Genomic DNA, 18,356 nt, shown 5'->3' with positions numbered 1-18,356 from the left:
ATTTCAAGAAGAGACTAGCATATCATGAGGATCACGAGTCCTCGGTGTAATGATTAATGGGAGGGGATCAGTGGGCACAGACCCCCGTCCCCCACTGATTCAGTTGATGGCCCTGCTGGAGAACTGAGGCCTTAGGCTGGTATCACACTTGCGATTGCCTCGCGGTGCATCACCCGGCACGGACTCACACTCTCCTCACAGGAGCGGGTTGGTTGCATGCAACGCGAGACTTTCATGAGATACACGCGAGGCAATTGCAAGTGTGACACCGGCCTTACAAGCAGATTTCCCTGAAAATGACAGTTGATTGTTAAGCTGGAAGCAGCTGAACTCTGCAGCCAATGTGTTTATTCTTTTAAATAAATTGGTTAAAAGGGGTTCTCTGCTTTTGGACAAATCCTGCGTGTAACAAGTTTCCATTTAGCTAATCTGAAAGTTCCCTCTTGCTGGGATCTCCAGTGATCTTGTAGTCTGTCATAAAACCTGACTGTAAGGCCTCATTCAGACAGCATCTTTCAAATTTCATGTTCTATCCAGGTTTTTCACAGATGGCACCTATATTCTATTGTAATGTTCACTTCACATGTCCATCATTTTTGTGCACCAAAACATTGAGACCTATCTGATTTTGGGCCAAGTACTGGATAAAACTGACAAATTCAAAATTATGGGTCCATGATAAAAAAAACAAACAAAACAAAACTGGACAACACTCGGATGTCATCCGAGTGCAATGTGATATAAGCATGTATAGAGAAAGGGGGTTTTCAGCTCATCTGATGCGTGTATTCCTCTTCTGCTGATATAAGCACGGGCTGACCATGGAGGAGTTGGACAGATTAATCCCCCCCCCCCCTCCATAGCTGTGATCCGGTTGCAAGATCAGAACACAGTTGCATGACGCTCACGCTCGCAGCAGAGCGGGAGCCAAGGGTCCTTAGCATATGTCATCTGATGCTCTCTCATCAGATGCTATACACTCGTGTGAATCCAGCCTAACAATTATAACCAAACCAATCCAAAACTCTAAGGGAAATCAGTCCAATTTTTGAGACCGAGATAAAATCACTGATGTCTGAGTGAGCCATATAGTGTTTCCCTGCAGTGCCCCCACAGGAGAAATGATGCATTGCACAGCGCTCATTCTGCGTAATGCAGGTCATGACAGGTTCTTCAGAAGAAGAGCGCGTCTGGTGCCCTTCTCCATTATGATCTGATGATAAACATAGTAAACATAAGACAACCCCCCCCCCCCACCCTATATTAACTTATAATTTACTGATCAGTTTATATAAAAATAGGTTTTCTAATGTGGATAACTCCGGAAAAGCAAGAAGACACTTCTCTGCTCTCAAACTCTGGAGGCCAATATTGTACCGTGGAAGAGGCGTGCAGGAGCAAAGGTTCTGTAGGGTTCACGTTTTTTTTATTGTGTTACTGGAACCTTTTATTTACACTGTTCATGTTGTACAATGAAAAATGAACCTCCTACAGATTCTTATTGTACTATCTACAACGATCTCATGGACAGCCTATGTCGCTGTTCTCGAAGTCACCCATGTAGATGTTTGCTTTCTAAATTCCCCCCCCCTTAAGAATTTCCTTCCCTCAGGGTATGCAGGTTACTTCCAAACCTATAAGGGATTATGCATATCTGTGGCCAGCAGTCCCTATTAGACTGGAAGCACAACGCCTGACTCTGTGACGATCCAGTGTTTGACCTTTTTGGTTTTTCAGCTACCAGTCGGCTGGTTAAAGACGGACCACTCGCAACCGTGCATGAGGTGTCAGAGCCAGAAAGCTGCCCTACAGCTATCCCAGAGATCGAGAAGGTTAAAGCCACAACTATAAAAGGTAAAGTTTCTTTATGCTTAATGTTGTTAAATATGCCATAATCTTTAATAGGGTTCATGGTAAAGTACCGCACCTGTTATATCCCTAATAGCCAGGTATAATGACTCTACAGAACACACAACACTGGTTGGCACATGAATACTTATTCTGGGATTTATATGAATAAAGTGAACTCAAAGGTCATGACTCATGGAAGTATTTATAACAGATTTGTGGCGTAAAACATTTTGCACAAAAATTTAGCACTTTTTTTTTTTTTTTTTTTTTTTTTTTTTTTACATTCTCATGTTTCAGCCAGCTGCACCAGAATGGGCAAAGCTGAAGCAAAACATGGATGGGGTGTGGTGACACACGCTCATCTAATGACGGGTTATGGCATACCTTACTCAACAAATATTATGCCATGCGCCTCCTAATTTTATTTTTTTTTTTTTTTTTCTTAGGTTATTGCATTTCTGCAGCTTTTTTTCTGCAGGAAAAACATACTTTTGGCAATTAAGAAGCTGCTTGGAAATTTGTTTTGTGTGTGTGTGTGTGTGTGTTTCTGGATGTTTTTTTTTTTTTTTTTTTTTTTTTTTTTGTTCACCAATAATGCATGGTTGCATTTTTTTTTTTTTTGCATGGTTTTCGATTGGTAAAAAAAATAGTTAAAAATGCAAAAAAAATACGAATTGCCATGCAGTAGTTTTCAAAAACGCTACCTTTCCAATTCAGTCATTGGGAAAATAGCCACAGTGCACATGAGATGTCTGAAATCTCATAGCTGCTGGAATCGTTACAGCTTTTAATTTGCATAAAGTGTACAGAAATGCAACATGTGAACATAGCCTTAGGCATTTTTCAAACTTTTTTTTTTTTTTTTTTTTTTTTTGTTAACCTATTTCAAAGTGGGCCTCTCAAACACCTGGGGGAAAAAAATAGCCAAAGAGAGGAACAAAGTGTGTGTGGGGGGTGTTTTTTTTTTTTTTTTGTTTTTTTTACACTGTACACCCAAAATGTTACTGATGGAAGAAAATATTTAATCTCAGTCTGTCAATGCAATATCTTAAAAGTCCAAAGTCCGGAGGGAAGTGACTTTCCTGTTTCTTCTCATAGCTTGGGAGAACAGAGAGCGAGAAGGAAAGCGACCGTCTTGTACTTCACTCGAGTCTCCGCACAAGAAGAGCAGTCTTGGTGACTTTCGGCCTGCGTCCTTCAGCTCTGAGCCCGTTCCCGGCAGTCCTTCTACAGGTAGGAGCCGATTGTAAATGCATAGATTGTAGAGGAGTGCGGAGTTTACGAGTAAGGTTTACTAGAATTAATAGACAACTGCCAAGTTATAGGGTCAAGGTGCTTTCTATCTATTGCATCCTGTGGTTTTTATGGACAATGGTGAAAAATAAACTCAATATGAGTAGAAACTTTTCTAATTTTATATCTAAGACTTTGTAACTATATAAAAGTTAAATCTAAACCGTTAAACTATATTTTCAGAACTTTATCTGTGTTGCTCCAGAACAGGAACTCTGTAGTTTTAGGAGAGAGTAAAGTGAGAAAGTTAAGAAATGTAGGAGATATTAAAGGGGCGCGATTTGATATTGATGACCTCCTTTGTAGGATGGGTCATTACTAAGCTGACGAGGGTCCGATACCAGCAAACCCACCGATCAGCTGCTATTACCATTGGCAGTAGATGAATGTGAACCTTGCGGCTCCTACTCTCTTGAATATTGGCTGTTCTGCAGTCTCCAGCAGTGACCACTAAACATTCAATGGAGTTGTGCAATGTCGCTACATTCATAGATTATATCTGACCGCTGGAAGAGCTTATAGCTTCTGGTCCTTCTTAGGTATCCGACCCCAATCGATCTGATAATGATGACCTATCTGGAGGATAAATCCTCAATTTCATATGACCATGCAACCCCTTTTAAGTCTGCCTATTTGAGGGTTAAAGAACCAATTTTCACAGCTCTGATCTACAGAATTCTTGTAAAGCCTCAAGTTTTTTTTTTTTTTCTATTGTGGTGTACTGATGAGTGCAACCCCGAAGCCAGCCACGGTCACCTACCCCACCTCTGTCCGCCTACTGTTTTCTATAGAGACAAAGAAAGTCTATATGGAAGACCAAAATATGGCGGCATTGTGTATCTGGGATATTCTGCACTAGGGACTCTGCCATCATACTGGTACCATGGAAGCGGCCTTACCGGGTGCATGGTAACACAAAACCCACTAAGTAATCTACATATATATTCATCAAGATAAAAATTGATTAGCTTAAAGGGAGGGAGGGTGACTCTTCCTGTCCATCGGCTGTGAATGACATCCAGCTGATGACTTGCCAGCCTAATATATACAGTAATCTTTTTTTTTTTTTTCCAGCAGTTTTTCAAACTAGCCCAATAATAACTGGGAAAACGACCGCACAACAAGCTGGCAATGCCAACGCTTGCCCATGTTACTAGGTAGAAAATATTAACCCTTTAATTCCTACATAATAATAATAATAATAATAATAATATTAATAATATTATTATTATTATTATTATTATTATTATTATTATTATTATTATTATTATTAATAATAATACCTAAAAGACAAAACCTGTATAAATGGGGTTTGTGTGATCATGAAATCCCAACACTAGGTGCTAGTGGGATTATTCATGATTCCGGTTTTTATATTCTGTACCTGTACTATACACTGGCAGATCGGAATACAGAGCTTGCTATAAAGGTCATCTGCAATGTTTCCACCGAGAACTAAAGTGGCATTTCTGACCACTTCAATGGCAATGGTACCCGGTCTACTGGGCATTCACACCCCAGTCTCACGTTTTTAGATCTGCACTTGCTTTCATCAATAATAAACCTTTTGCCCCCCGAGGGCTGTAAGCCGCTCATCTGTTTAGTGTCATTGATATGTTTTCGTTTAATTACAGAATATTTATTTTTCACGGGAGTTAATTATATTATTTCATGGTGTCGCACCCTCATGAGGAACAATAAACACTTCTCCAGCAGTAATACAATGATGTCATATTCTTCTTGATCTTGAAATGAATATTCTCCATGGACAGACGTGTAAGAGTGGTACTGAGAAATCTTCTGGGACGTCTACCTTAGATGACTTCAACTCTTTTAAGACTTGGTGATTTATCGTTTCTGTTTTTCCCTCTGTCTATACTTCCATTGACATAGCCCTATGCGGAGCTTATGTCTTGAGGTATGAGCAGCAGTGTTGAATGGCCTCATTAGTTTTACAATATAATGTTCTGAAAAGTGGTGAAAATTTTTTAAATGGAGTAAAATGGTGACCCGTGCGACTGCAGCTACCTCCTCCACCTCCGCGGTCCACTGCTCCATCAGCCTACAGATCTGGCTCCGGTAGTGTCGGCAGATCCCTGCCGTTCGGGCCCTCAGCCATGCCGCAGTCCCGGGCACCGGCTCAGTAGCCTCCGCATAGCTAGGTGGAGTGGACATTCTTTGCAAGGGTCAGCGGATCGTGGGGTTCCGGCGTCCCTATCTGTACAGCCGCGAGCTACATGCAGCCAGACGCCATTTTGTCCCCCTTAGTTTCTTTCCGGCTCCTCCTCTCTTGGGGCGGGGTTTTGGCCTTCGTGCCTCTACTACTCGAGGAGACGCTCGAGCGGGAACTCTTCGCACCCAAGATGGCGGCTTCGGCAAATTTTCAGCCGGACACCTCCGGCAATAACAAGGCGCACCTCCACTCAATGGCAGAGCGGTAAGATCCTGTTCGTGACGCCAAGTTGTCGCGGGCGGAGGAGGGGACGCTGCGCTCTCCCACTGCTCGGGTCCGGCCGCTGGTGCTGCTGCTCGGTGGTGGCTCGAGCAGTGGGCCGGATCCCGGGGACTCGAGCGGCGCTCCTCGCCCGTGAGTGAAAAGGGGGTTTGGATTGATTGTGGGGATTTATTGTCCGTGACGCCACCCACGGCTGTGGTGATAATGGTGACACCACCGCTGCTCTGGACTGGGATCCCGGGAGCGGTGACAGGGAGCAGCTTTGTTGTTAGTTCTCCCCTCCATGGGTAGGGGGTTGGTTGTCCCGGGGCCCGGTGATGGGGTAGGGATGGATGGCAGGCGGGTTACGGGGCCTGGCGAGGTGCAGGGTCGCAGGGGCAGCGCTGTGCCGCACAGCACGGTGGTACTCACTCAGCCCAATGATGAAGACACAGTTCTCGGTAAAACACTCGGCTGGATGGATGGGTCCCACAGACGGCTGCGGTGTTGTTTCTCCCGGCAGGTTGATGGTGACTGCCTTTCCCTGCACCTGTGTACGGTTGATGGTTCCGATGGGTTCCCACCGGTAACCCGCTCCTCAGCTTGGATATGGGCTGGAGGAGCCCCTCTTTGCCCGCAGGCGCTGGCCCTGAGAAACGGTTACCGTGGCGGTGTCTCCCTCTGTTGGTTGGACTGTTGCCTTCTGTCGGGACTTGACTGTTTGGAAACCCAGGAGGTCCCCTTCACTAATGGAGTCGGCAAATTCACGGCGACTCCTAGCCTTGCCGGGGTCCGAAAAGCCCCTGCCAGACGGTGCTGGCTTCTCTTTGTGTACCGGTCCGGTACCGCCGGGCCACCGCCCGTCCACGGTCCTTACGGTAACTCGGATAGGCCACTCCTGCAGACGGTCACCACAGTCTGCCAACCTTGCTGTTCTGTCCGGGCCACACACCCGGACCAACTTCTGTCTGCTCCTTTACCACTTTCCTTCCTCTCACTTTCACTTCCCTCACTCAACAGTCCTCTTTTCCCGCCTCCAGGACTGTGAACTCCTCGGTGGGCGGGACCAACCGCCTGGCCCACCCCCTGGTGTGATCATCAGCCCCTGGAGGAAGGCAACAAGGGTTTTGTGTTTGACTTCGGTGTGCCTGCTGGGAGTGTGGGGTGAGTGGGTGTTGTGCTCTGTGGCCCCTGGCTTGTCCAGGGCACCACACATAAGCTTACCAGACAGAGGCATTAAATGGCTGCAGTCAGAGCAAGCAGTGATCACTGCAGCCAGAGGCAGCTGCTGGCTGTAAAACGCAGCTGGCGTTTGTCCAGTGTGGAGGGTGCTCATCTCCTGAACCCACTCTATACATCTTGCATGTGACCTTTGTGGAAAAATTATAGGTTACTGGCTAAGGTGTAGGTTCACCTCTGCACAACATTTTGACCTTGACAAGTTCTGGTGACCACACCTACACACCTACACACCTAGCCGACCATCTAAAGTGTGTGCCCACTGTCAACTCTTCCCCAGTGGCAGATGTTAGGGAAGAGAATGATTTGGGCTGTTTGGATTTTGATATGCCTGATCCTTTTGGCCTCAGGGAAGAGGAACCTTCTCCACAAGTGTCTGGGATTAGCCTTCAGCACTTTCCCTATTCATTCAGAATACATGAATGGTCAAATGTGTAAGTGTGAGGGGGTTTGGAGTGAAAGCTACACCGTTAACCATCTTGCGTATATGGTCACCTCAACTCTAATCTTGGACTGATCTTGTGTTGATTCTGTTGATTGAATCTGTGAACACTGAATTGTGTTGACACCCCAGTAGACCAGATCGGTTGTCCCACTGTCTCTTTGCCCTATGCAACCTCAAAAATTTATAAACTATTGAAATCTGCATTTTTGGGCACTTGTACCTCAAATCTTTGACCAACTTTAGCTTAGTGCCACTTAGGCAATGTTTTTCTGTTCTTGAAGATTTGTTTCTTGTCAGTTCACATTATAATGTGGTGTAAACATTAGAATTCCCAGAATCCAAAACATACACAAGAACTCAGAATGCAGAACATACTCTATATACAGATGCTAAACGAGCCAGGGTGGCTAACAGATCTGAGTCCGCCAACCTCACAAGCACTGAATACTACTCATTATATGGAAGTTGAGGCTCATAACGCAGTGGACTAAGAACAAGACGTCTGGAGTCTCCTTCGCAGTGCTGCTGTGTTGTAGAATACCGGTGCAGGTTGGTCCCCTTCTTTTATCATGGAGTAGCTGCAGAAAGTGAACAAAAAACCACAATACACATAAAAACAAACACTAAAAAAATGCAATTTGGACCTTTCCTAGTGTCTGGACAGGCGGCGTATCTATTGTTGGGGCAGGTGTATTGCCTAGTGACTGTATATACCAGTAGTGAAATAATTACGATGCTGGTCAGTTGAGGGTGTCTTCTCACCAATGGTCTGCTCAATAAACCTTACCACTAAAATATTGCACTACTACCAAATCCGTGCCTTTTTTGCATCTTTAAAAGTTGTTTGCTTATGTTTGGACATTGCACTTTCTTCTCCAGATAGCTGATTAGGTGATGGCATGTTGCCTGATCCTTTGACATCACAGGTTTCCCAGATCCGTTTCTACCTAACGGAGACATAAAAAAAAAAATCTAAATTTCCCTTTCTCTACTCGTTCTGATATTTCGACATCTTTTTTTTGTGTGGAATTTGAACTTTTTGGACTTTGACCCCAGTAACTGATTTGTTTTGTAGATAACTGGTGTTTGTATTAACTAACAGCAAAAATTCCAACTTGTTCTTGGCATCTGGAAGTTATGAGATCAGATTGGTCAATTACTAATACTGCACTAGGTTGCACGGGTGACGCTGACTTTGAGTTTACTTTCTTTTCTCGCCACTATATGATAGCTATGTATGTATGTAGGTATGTATGTATGTATATCGATAGATGGATGATTATGAAGTGCGACGGTAAAGTATATACCTGGGAGCAGGGCCGTATTTGCCATTAGGCACTTGAGGGCACGTGCCTGGGGCGGCGCCTTCCAGGGGGGCGGCGCCCAAACCAAAATTTAAAAAAAAAAAAAAATTGTTTTTTTTTTTTTTTTTTAAATCTTCCTCCCTCCTCCAAACTCTTTATTAAATCCGGCGCCTTGTTGGAGGAGGGAGGGGGCGCCGCAGTCATTTATAGTCGCATCTATAACACGCGACTATAAATGAAACTGTGAGCGTGCCGGCACTTCCGGGGTCAGAGGAGCTGTAAATCAGCTCCCCGCCCCGACGTGCTGCCGTGCGCTCACTGTGCAGAGGTCACAGGAGCGTGAGGCAGCGCCGCGCAGAGGAGGACGGGAAATAGAGCCGCCGCCAAGGAAGATGAGATGATGATCCTGCCACCGCCACCACCACCGCGGAGAACGGGAGGTGCAGCCGCCGGAGATGCCGCCTGGAGCAGGTAAGCGCTTTACAGCCGAAGACAGCGCCGAACAAGCAACCCGGGGGAGGGGGAGGGGGGCGCGCAACATGGAGGATGGGGGGATGGAACATGATATGGGGGCGCAACATGGAGGATGGGGGGATGGAACATGATATGGGGGCGCAACATGGAGGATGGGGGGATGAAGCATGATATGGGGGCGCAACATGGAGGATGGTGGGGTGGAACATGATACGGGGGCGCAACAAGGAGGATGGGGGGATGGAACATGATATGGGGGCGCAACATGGAGGATGGGGGATGGAACATGATATGGGGGCGCAACATGGAGGATGGGGGGATGCAGCATTATGTGGGGGCGCAACATGGAGGATGGGGGGGATGAAGCATGATGTGGGGGCGCAACATGGAGGATGGGGGGGATGAAGCATGATGCGGGGGCGCAACATGGAGGATGTGGGGGCGCAGCATGGGGGATGGAGCAGAATGGGAAAATGAGGGGGGGAGGGAAAATGAGGGAGGGTGGTGGACAGTATAGCGAATGGGACTAACAGTATGGAGAATGAGAGGCATGGTATGGTGAATGGGGTAGCATGGGGGGAGGCATGGTATGGAGAATGGGGTAGCACGGGGGGAGGCATGGTATGGTGAATGGGGTAGCATGGGGGGAGGCATGGTATGGAGAATGGGGTAGCACGGGGGGAGGCATGGTATGGAGAATGGGGTAGCACGGGGGGAGGCATGGTATGGAGAATGGGGTAGCACGGTGGGAGGCATGGTATGGAGAATGGGGTAGCACGGGGGGAGGCATGGTATGGTGAATGGGGTAGCACGGGGGGAGGCATGGTATGGAGAATGGGAAAGCATGGGGGGTACTCTGTATGGAAGGGGAACCATGGTGGGCTTGGTATGGAGGGGGCTTGATATGGAGAAGGGGCAGCATGGGGAGCGCTCAGTTAGGAGCCTGGAAGGGCTGGGTATACAGAATGCGAAGCATAAGGCTCATTATAGAGTGGGGACATCATGAGGGGGACAGTGAAGTGGGGGCTGCATGGAGAGGTGGGGACAGTGGAGGTCATAGTTCATAAGTGAGGAAGGTCTGGAGGGTATAATTCAGTGGGGAGGACAGTGGGGGTTTTCAATTGAGGGGGCAGTGTAGTGGGAATGTTATAGGAGAGAATGTGGAGGCCGTATACTGGAAGTGACACGGTGTGTGGTCTTTCTTTGTGCTGTGATGGTCAATTATTTATTCTTGGGCTTACTTAGGGTGGTTACTCTTTAGTGAGCATTATGAGTCTGTCAACAGGTATTTGCCACCTAATTTGAGAGCAGCATAATGTATGGGCAGAGATCCTGATTCCAGTGTTGTCACTTACTGGGCTGCTTAGTGTAGTTTTGATAACATCACTGTTTAATCAGCAGTAGTTATCATTACAGGACTGCTTGGTGTGCTGCAGGTAGTCCAGCATATTCATGAGCTCTGTATAACTGCGAGATCTGCAGCAGAGAAAATGACAGCAAACAGCTCAGTAAGTGACACATTGCTGGAATCAGGGGCTCTGTCTCTACATTATGCTGCTCTCAGATGGGGGAGCAAAACCTGGTGACACATTCCCTATACGGGCACCATTGCAGTATGTGCTGCAGCAGACCAAATAAGAGGGGAGTCTTGGGAGACGCAGGACAATGTGTTGCTAAGAGCGATGACATTTTACTTTTACTCCCAAAATGCCAATTAATCTGCAGACACACATTTATACAGGGGACGTCGCTCTGGCATGTACAGTTAACTTAATATTTTATTATATATATGCAGACTGTTCTGTCCCCCCCTGGTGCGGCCGATGTCTTGGTGCAGATGTGCACCGTCCTATTTGCATATTAAAGACAGTCCCTCGCCCTTAGGTGAGAGTCAGTGCTGTCTAAAATCACTTAGCGTTTCTGCACGTGTCCTGACACTGGAGGAGCCGAGTAGCACTCCAAGTGTCCGCGTGTGTGCGCCTGCAATGTGACTGCAGTGTCCGCGTGTGTGCGCCTGCAATGTGACTGCAGTGTCCGCGTGTGTGCGCCTGCAATGTGACTGCAGTGTCCGCGTGTGTGCGCCTGCAATGTGACTGCAGTGTCCGCGTGTGTGCGCCTGCAATGTGACTGCAGTGTCCGCGTGTGTGCGCCTGCAATGTGACTGCAGTGTCCGCGTGTGTGCGCCTGCAATGTGACTGCAGTGTCCGCGTGTGTGCGCCTGCAATGTGACTGCAGTGTCCGCGTGTGTGCGCCTGCAATGTGACTGCAGTGTCCGCGTGTGTGCGCCTGCAATGTGACTGCAGTGTCCGCGTGTGTGCGCCTGCAATGTGACTGCAGTGTCCGCGTGTGTGCGCCTGCAATGTGACTGCAGTGTCCGCGTGTGTGCGCCTGCAATGTGACTGCAGTGTCCGCGTGTGTGCGCCTGCAATGTGACTGCAGTGTCCGCGTGTGTGCGCCTGCAATGTGACTGCAGTGTCCGCGTGTGTGCGCCTGCAATGTGACTGCAGTGTCCGCGTGTGTGCGCCTGCAATGTGACTGCAGTGTCCGCGTGTGTGCGCCTGCAATGTGACTGCAGTGTCCGCGTGTGTGCGCCTGCAATGTGACTGCAGTGTCCGCGTGTGTGCGCCTGCAATGTGACTGCAGTGTCCGCGTGTGTGCGCCTGCAATGTGACTGCAGTGTCCGCGTGTGTGCGCCTGCAATGTGACTGCAGTGTCCGCGTGTGTGCGCCTGCAATGTGACTGCAGTGTCCGCGTGTGTGCGCCTGCAATGTGACTGCAGTGTCCGCGTGTGTGCGCCTGCAATGTGACTGCAGGTACGTTCTGACACCTGGTTGCTGCCTGTATTTGACTGCCGATTCAATGAGGAAGGTTGTTGAAGTGAGCAGACAGCACATCACAGCACCGTGTCCCCCTCCTCACTGTGCTCCTCCTGTGTTGGATGCACACATGCACGGACTCTTGGCGTGTGCCGCTGTGCTCCTCCTGTGTTGTGTGCACACCCGCACTGACGCTTGAAGTGTGCCGCAGTGTTGGGTGCGGTGCAGTCAGGAGATCTGGTGTTACGGTGCTCACTCTCACCAATGGATCACTATTAGGCTATGTGCGCACTAGAAATGTGAATTTTCTCAAGAAAATTTCTTGAGAAACTTCTGGGAGTGAAAGATTTCCGGACCTCCGGAAAAAATCCGCACCAAATCCGCATGCGGATTTGCCGCGGAATAGCCGCGAAATTGCCGCGATTTTCCCACGGGTGGTTCCCTGCGGATTTTTGCAGGCAGTACTGCCGAAATCCGCAGGGTACCTGCGGAAATAATGGACATGTTCATTTACTCGAGAAATTTTCTCAATTCTTCTCAAGGAAATTTCTTGAGAAAAATCCGCACAAGTGCGCACAGCTTTTTTTTTTTTTTTTTTTTTTTTTTCCATAGAAATTGCTGGGAAATGTCTGCACAAAGATTGCAGACATTTCTCAAGAAATTTCCACGGCAAATCCGCGGGTAAAAAGGTCTAGTGCGCACAGAGCCTTAATCAAGACACAGGCCTGGCTAGAATTTTCCTATATTAGGTGGTAATGGTGCACCCAGGCTTAGGCCGCGCAGAAATGTCCTCATTTTCATATCAAATGTGGCTTTTTCAGTGAACATTATAAAGGGAACCTGTTACACCCTTTTTCAATTTTAAACTGCCCCCCCCCCTCTTGTTAGTGATGCAATGTAAGTGATGCACATTTTCTGACTAACAAGACAATGGAGCAGTTTAATATTAAAGGTCGTGACCAGTTCCTTTTAAGCTGAACTCTATATGGGTGGGATTATTTCTCCACAGATCATGTCCCCCATATAAATATTTCCGCAGTCTAGGTGTCATTTTAGGGTGACAGATTCCCTTTCAGTCAGCTTAAAAATCGTCTCACCTGACGAATGAAAGTTTTTTTTGCTCGTGCATCGGGTGATGGACACTGTTTAGATAAATCAGTTTCCCATGTTTGACTGCAGTGTTAATGCTGCTTTAAAGGGGTTTTCTCACATTGGGAACTTACCCCCTATCCTTGGGATGGGGAACAACTTTCCAATCGCTGGGGGTCCGACTACCGTGGCCCCGAGTGTTTCCCAGAACCAGAACATGCAGACAGAATGGCTTCCGGGAGTAAAATTTCATAGTCCTGTCTCCTGAGCTGTGCACTTAAGGTCTTTTGAGCAATTGGTGGGGGTCTCAAGTCCCACCCCATGATGCCCCTTCTCCCTACTGAGCCCACCTCTGCCCTACTAATCTTTTCAGAATTAATGGACCTAAACCTATAAGATCTCATCCAAAAGTTAAGTCTACTGCCTGGGACTAATCAGTATTGTGGTTCTTATATGGTCCACAGTCTAATGATTGCTAGTAACAACTACCAGCATCTCCTTACCATTGTTAAGGACATACTGAGAGTTGTACGTTAATGCAATACATAGATGTATATGGGTCTAACCTGACACTGCACTTGATTGCTGTGTGAAGTTGGCAATGTATTCATGTACTGATGGTGGTTTTGGCGATGTATTGTCTTCAGGTTGGGTTTGGTGATGTATTATTGTATTTAGGGTGGTTTTGGTGATATTACTGTATTCACAGTAGTTCTGTTGATGTATTACTGTACTAACTGTGGTTTTGGTTACGTATTCTTGTATTTAGTGTGGTTTTAGTTATGTATTACTGTACTGATGGTGGTTCTGGTGATAGTCATTCGGCTGTTGTAATCTTTACCTTATCAGTCTTCATCCTAAAACATAGGGTCAGCGTGCTGGACTAAAAATACAGCTATCTGCATGTCTGTCAGCCGAATAAGTAATAGACTAAAGCCCCCATACACTATAGTCTGATTTTTAGGCCGACAGCTATCTTGCTCGGCTCTCCCATATACAGGAGCACTCATTCTGCCAATTGTTTCTGTGCTCTTTATTAGAGCCGCTGCTGGACATCTCCGACAGCAGCTTATCATTTAGAGTATAATAGGATCTACACTCCGTAATTGGACATGCTGGATCCTTATTCCCCTGACAATCAGAATTGAGAGCCCCTGTTCACATTGGGCTATCAGCAGAACCTGTCGCTATTGGCGGGTTTAGACAACTTTAGGTTAATGTGAATGGAGGTCTTAACTACTATCTGAAGGCTATGGGCTCTATCAGGGAATGTGCACACGTCTTGTAGAGGTCTGTGAACCCCCGGAATTATTCAGACAGAATACACTTCAGGACAGTCATCATTTTATCCTGAAGCAAATTATTTTTTTTTTTTTTTTTTTTGCTGTGGCTTCTTGGTTGTTTTTTCCAACATCTTTTAGCTACTGGATTTTACTTATTTTTTAAGTGAACTAGTAAGCGGCATCCAAGCAGCAGGCGCCATATAATGGACCGGTCACAACTAGTAAGCGGCATCCAAGCAGCAGCCGCCATATAATGGCCGGTCACAACTAGTAAGCGGCATCCAAGCAGCAGGCGCCATATAATGGACCGGTCACTGTCAGACGCTTCATGTCTGAGGAAACCTGACGCGCTTAAAAAAAACTCCAAAGACTGAACATATGGACAGCAAGTCGTCTTACATTGCAGTGTAGGAGTTCATTTCTTTAATATTTAGAGTTTGGGTTTTTTGGGCGGGTTATAGGGCGGATCTGTCTGAAAAAAAAAAAAAAAAAAGCTGTGTGCACATACCCGTAATCTGACTGATCAGAAGGGGGCGCCACCACTGACAGTGCCTAGGGCAGCAAAAACCCCAAATACGGCCCTGCCTGGGAGATTACATAACCCCATCAGCACCCGGCGATTTTCTGTTTTTCAGGAGGTGGGGTGGGGGGGGGGGGGTTTCCACCCTTTCTTCCAAGACCCATAACTTTAACTTTTTTTTTTTTTCCCTTCCATGTTGACTTTATGGTAAATATGACCTGGCAATATGATTCCCCAGGTCAGTTCAAGTTCATAGCTAACAAACTTGATTACATGTTTTACTTTTAAGTAGTGAAAAAAATAATCAAAAGTTTGTATTTAAAAAATAAAATAATAAAACAATGCGCTTTTGTCTCCATTTTCCGACTGAGTCATAGCGTTATCATTTTTTGGGATCTGGGGCTAAGTGAGAGCTTATTTTGTGTCTTGCACAGATATTTTTAATCATATAATTTTTGGGTAGATACAATGTTTTGATCGCTGGTTATTGGAGAGGAAAAATCCTTTTATTTAAAACTTCTCCAATTTATTAACCCCCCAAAACACCATGGCAGGTCTGACATAATCCACATTTAAAAAAAAACACAAAAAAAACCGTGAATGAGCACTGCGTTGTCACACGCTGAGCCACAGCTGGGAGCGGTGACTTCAGTGCGGTCACAGCTGGCAGTTCCCATGGTACCCCACCTGAGGTGAACTTAATGCTGGATTACCAGCTTAAGATATGTGTGCATGTTGAATATTTTGGTTTCAGAAAATATGAATCTCCTGGCAGAAAAACACACCAAAAACAGGTTTTTGTTGTGTGTTGGTTGTTTTTTTTTTTTTTTTTTTCTTGCCAGGAGATGCAGTTTTGGTGCACAAATTTGTGCAATCAAATACTCAACGCACATGCCCTAAGCTGGTAATCCAGCAATGAGTTCACAGTTCACCTGAGGTCACAGCTGGGGTTCTCTGGAAACACCAGCTGTGACCTGAGGTGGACTCAATGAACTCCATGCCGGATTACCGGATTAGACTATGTGCGCACGTTGATTATGTGGTTGCAGTCATTTCTGCATATCCTGGCAGAAAAAAAATGCCAAAACCGCATTGCGTTTTTGTTTTATTTATTTATTTTTTTTTTCTCTGCCGGGAGATGCAGATTTGGTACAGAAAACCGCATCATGTTTTTTGGTGTGTTTCTTCCAGGAGATGCAGATATTCTGAAACCAAATACTCCCTCAACGTGTGCACATGGCCTAAGCTGGTAAGTCTGCATTGAGTTTAGCTGAGGTCATAGCTGGGGTACCGTGGGAACTGCAAGCTGTGACCTCAGGTAAACTCACTGACGTCACCACTCTGACAGCTGCAGCTCAGTGGTAACGGAACAAGGAACGAGACCAAACTAAGTTTAACTCTAAACTCTTTATATCCCGGTAAGGGAAAGTGGAGGTGAACTTCAATATGCAAAGTGAATATAGACACCAGTAAATGTACAAACACCCGGTTACCAAACCAGGATCTGTGTGCTGGGCCAGAGACCGATTCCAGTGGGACAGGAATCACCAGGAACAATTTACCTAACCAGGAACTTCTGGAAGCACTATAATGTATAAATTATTGGGTGTATTTAAGGAGCTGTCCCTGGACCAGCACACCAATTAATAATCTTAACAGAAACTCTAACCCCCCAGGTACTTTCCTGTATTGCTTATATGTGTGGGGGTGTGGGGAATTTAAACACCTGCTAGCAGAGATACACAGTAAAACTCAGTACTGCAACGGTGACTGCAGCATTGTGTGTGTGTGTGTGTGTGTATGTATGTATGTATGTATGTGTATGTATATGTGTATGCATATATATATATATATATATATATATATATATATATATATATATATATATATATATATATATATATATATATATATATATATATATATATATATATATATATATATATATATATATATATATATATATATATATATATAATTTCATATTATTATTATTTATTATTCATATTATTATTATTTATTTTATTATTTATTATTAATATTATTCCTGGTTTGGAGCCAAAACCACTACAGTCAGTGTGCACACTTGTCCACAAAAACAAAGATATAGGCCAGGGCTGAGCTCAGGACTCACTGTTACACCGTATTTATCCAGGAAATCTCTGGCAAAGGGGTATCTACTCTGCATACGGTTCCACAACAGTCCTCTATGGCACTGACAATCACAGGACAGATCACCTCCGGCTCAAGTCACTGTCTCACAGGAAGGCCTCAGATGCAGATCAGCTTCATTGACCGTTTTGCCTCTCCCTGGCAAGTCTATGAACATAGGAACTTAGCTGTGTGTCCTTTTGTTCACACAGCAATTACAAGGCTGTCTCCAGCAGTCTAGGGACTTGAGACCAACGCAGGGACAGGCAGCCACTACACTTCAGTGTCTCTCTCTCCCACACTGCTTCTCACTTCCTGTCCCTTTTCTCCACACAGAATCCCCCTTTAGGACTGAGCAGACATCCCTCTGGTGGACAGGAGGAGACACTGCAGCTGGACTGTCAGCACTCTGACAGCTCAATCAGTGTGTCCCTGACGCCATAGTGCTCAGTCACGTTTTCTAATGTCACCGCGCACTGCAACCGCAGGATATAGCAGAGCCAGGATCATTGTGGTGTGGACTGCCAAACCTGCAGGGGTGTTTTGGGAGTGAATAAATTGAAATGTGTTCTGTATATTTTGAAGGAGAGGATTTTTTTTTTGTGTGTGTTGTTAATTCAAGAACATTTATAATTTGCTATGTCTCCACAAGGTCGGAAGAACATTGATCATTTAACCTGATTTCTGCACTTGCTGTGTGGTAAAAAGCAGAGTTGTGTGATTACAAACAATCTTGCAGCTCCTGTCATGTACCTGTCAACTCTGTCCCTCCAAACTGACTGCTGTAAGATGATAGCTGGAGGTGTTTGTAATTTCTTTCTACAGCTAGTGTATGCAATACAGCTGAGCTGAGACCAGGGTTGTCTGTCATTACATGTCTCACAAGAGAAGGCATGGTCTTCTAACCTTCTGGATGCATGTTCGTATAGGTGTGGTATTTTTTATTTTTTATTCCAACTGCATTATGCTTCCAACCTTATTGGTCAACATCATGCATTGGAAAAAGTACACCCCTTAGAAACATCTGTTAATTTTACAAGTTAATATCTCCGCAATGGACAGGAGGTGTTAAAAAATGAAATAATAGTAATTTTATTCAGCTCTGCATCCACTATTCCATGACTTGGCCAGTTTAACATGCTAAAATTGGTGAAAGGTCTACTTTAAAAATTGTTATAACCATTTTAAATTTTGTAACTGACCTTTTTGTAATTCGTAAAGGTTAAAATTGAGACAATCCCACTCCTTCTTAGAATTCATTTTTTGGGGGGCAATGACCCCATATTTGGTCACTTGTATGACTGTATGGCATACACCAATGGAAAAATGTTTTTGGCGGCATAAAGTTGACATTGTTCTCTTATTTAGGAAACAGATCTAGTTTTGAATGTAGATCCATGAGGAATTCAGCCTTTAGTCGGTTACAGAAATATAGGAACATTGGTGATTTTATATTA

At 45.4% G+C, this 18,356-nt stretch overlaps 1 protein-coding gene across 2 annotated transcripts in view; it reads left to right on the top strand.

The window, feature by feature from the left end:
• LOC142311667 (myosin light chain kinase, smooth muscle-like) overlaps nucleotides 1-18,356 on the top strand; it is a 142,986-nt gene that overhangs the window by 55,961 nt on the left and 68,669 nt on the right. For both annotated transcript variants that reach the window (XM_075350262.1, XM_075350261.1), the window contains exons 4-5: nucleotides 1,738-1,854; nucleotides 2,950-3,084. In XM_075350262.1, coding sequence (XP_075206377.1) covers nucleotides 1,738-1,854; nucleotides 2,950-3,084 — 252 coding nt within the window. The remainder of the gene's footprint in view (nucleotides 1-1,737; nucleotides 1,855-2,949; nucleotides 3,085-18,356) is intronic.

This window comes from Anomaloglossus baeobatrachus, chromosome 5 (genome assembly GCF_048569485.1).
Source record: "Anomaloglossus baeobatrachus isolate aAnoBae1 chromosome 5, aAnoBae1.hap1, whole genome shotgun sequence".
Lineage (NCBI taxonomy): Eukaryota > Metazoa > Chordata > Amphibia > Anura > Aromobatidae > Anomaloglossus > Anomaloglossus baeobatrachus.
Note: the sequence above shows the minus strand (reverse complement) of the source record. Positions and strands in the feature narration are given on the sequence as shown.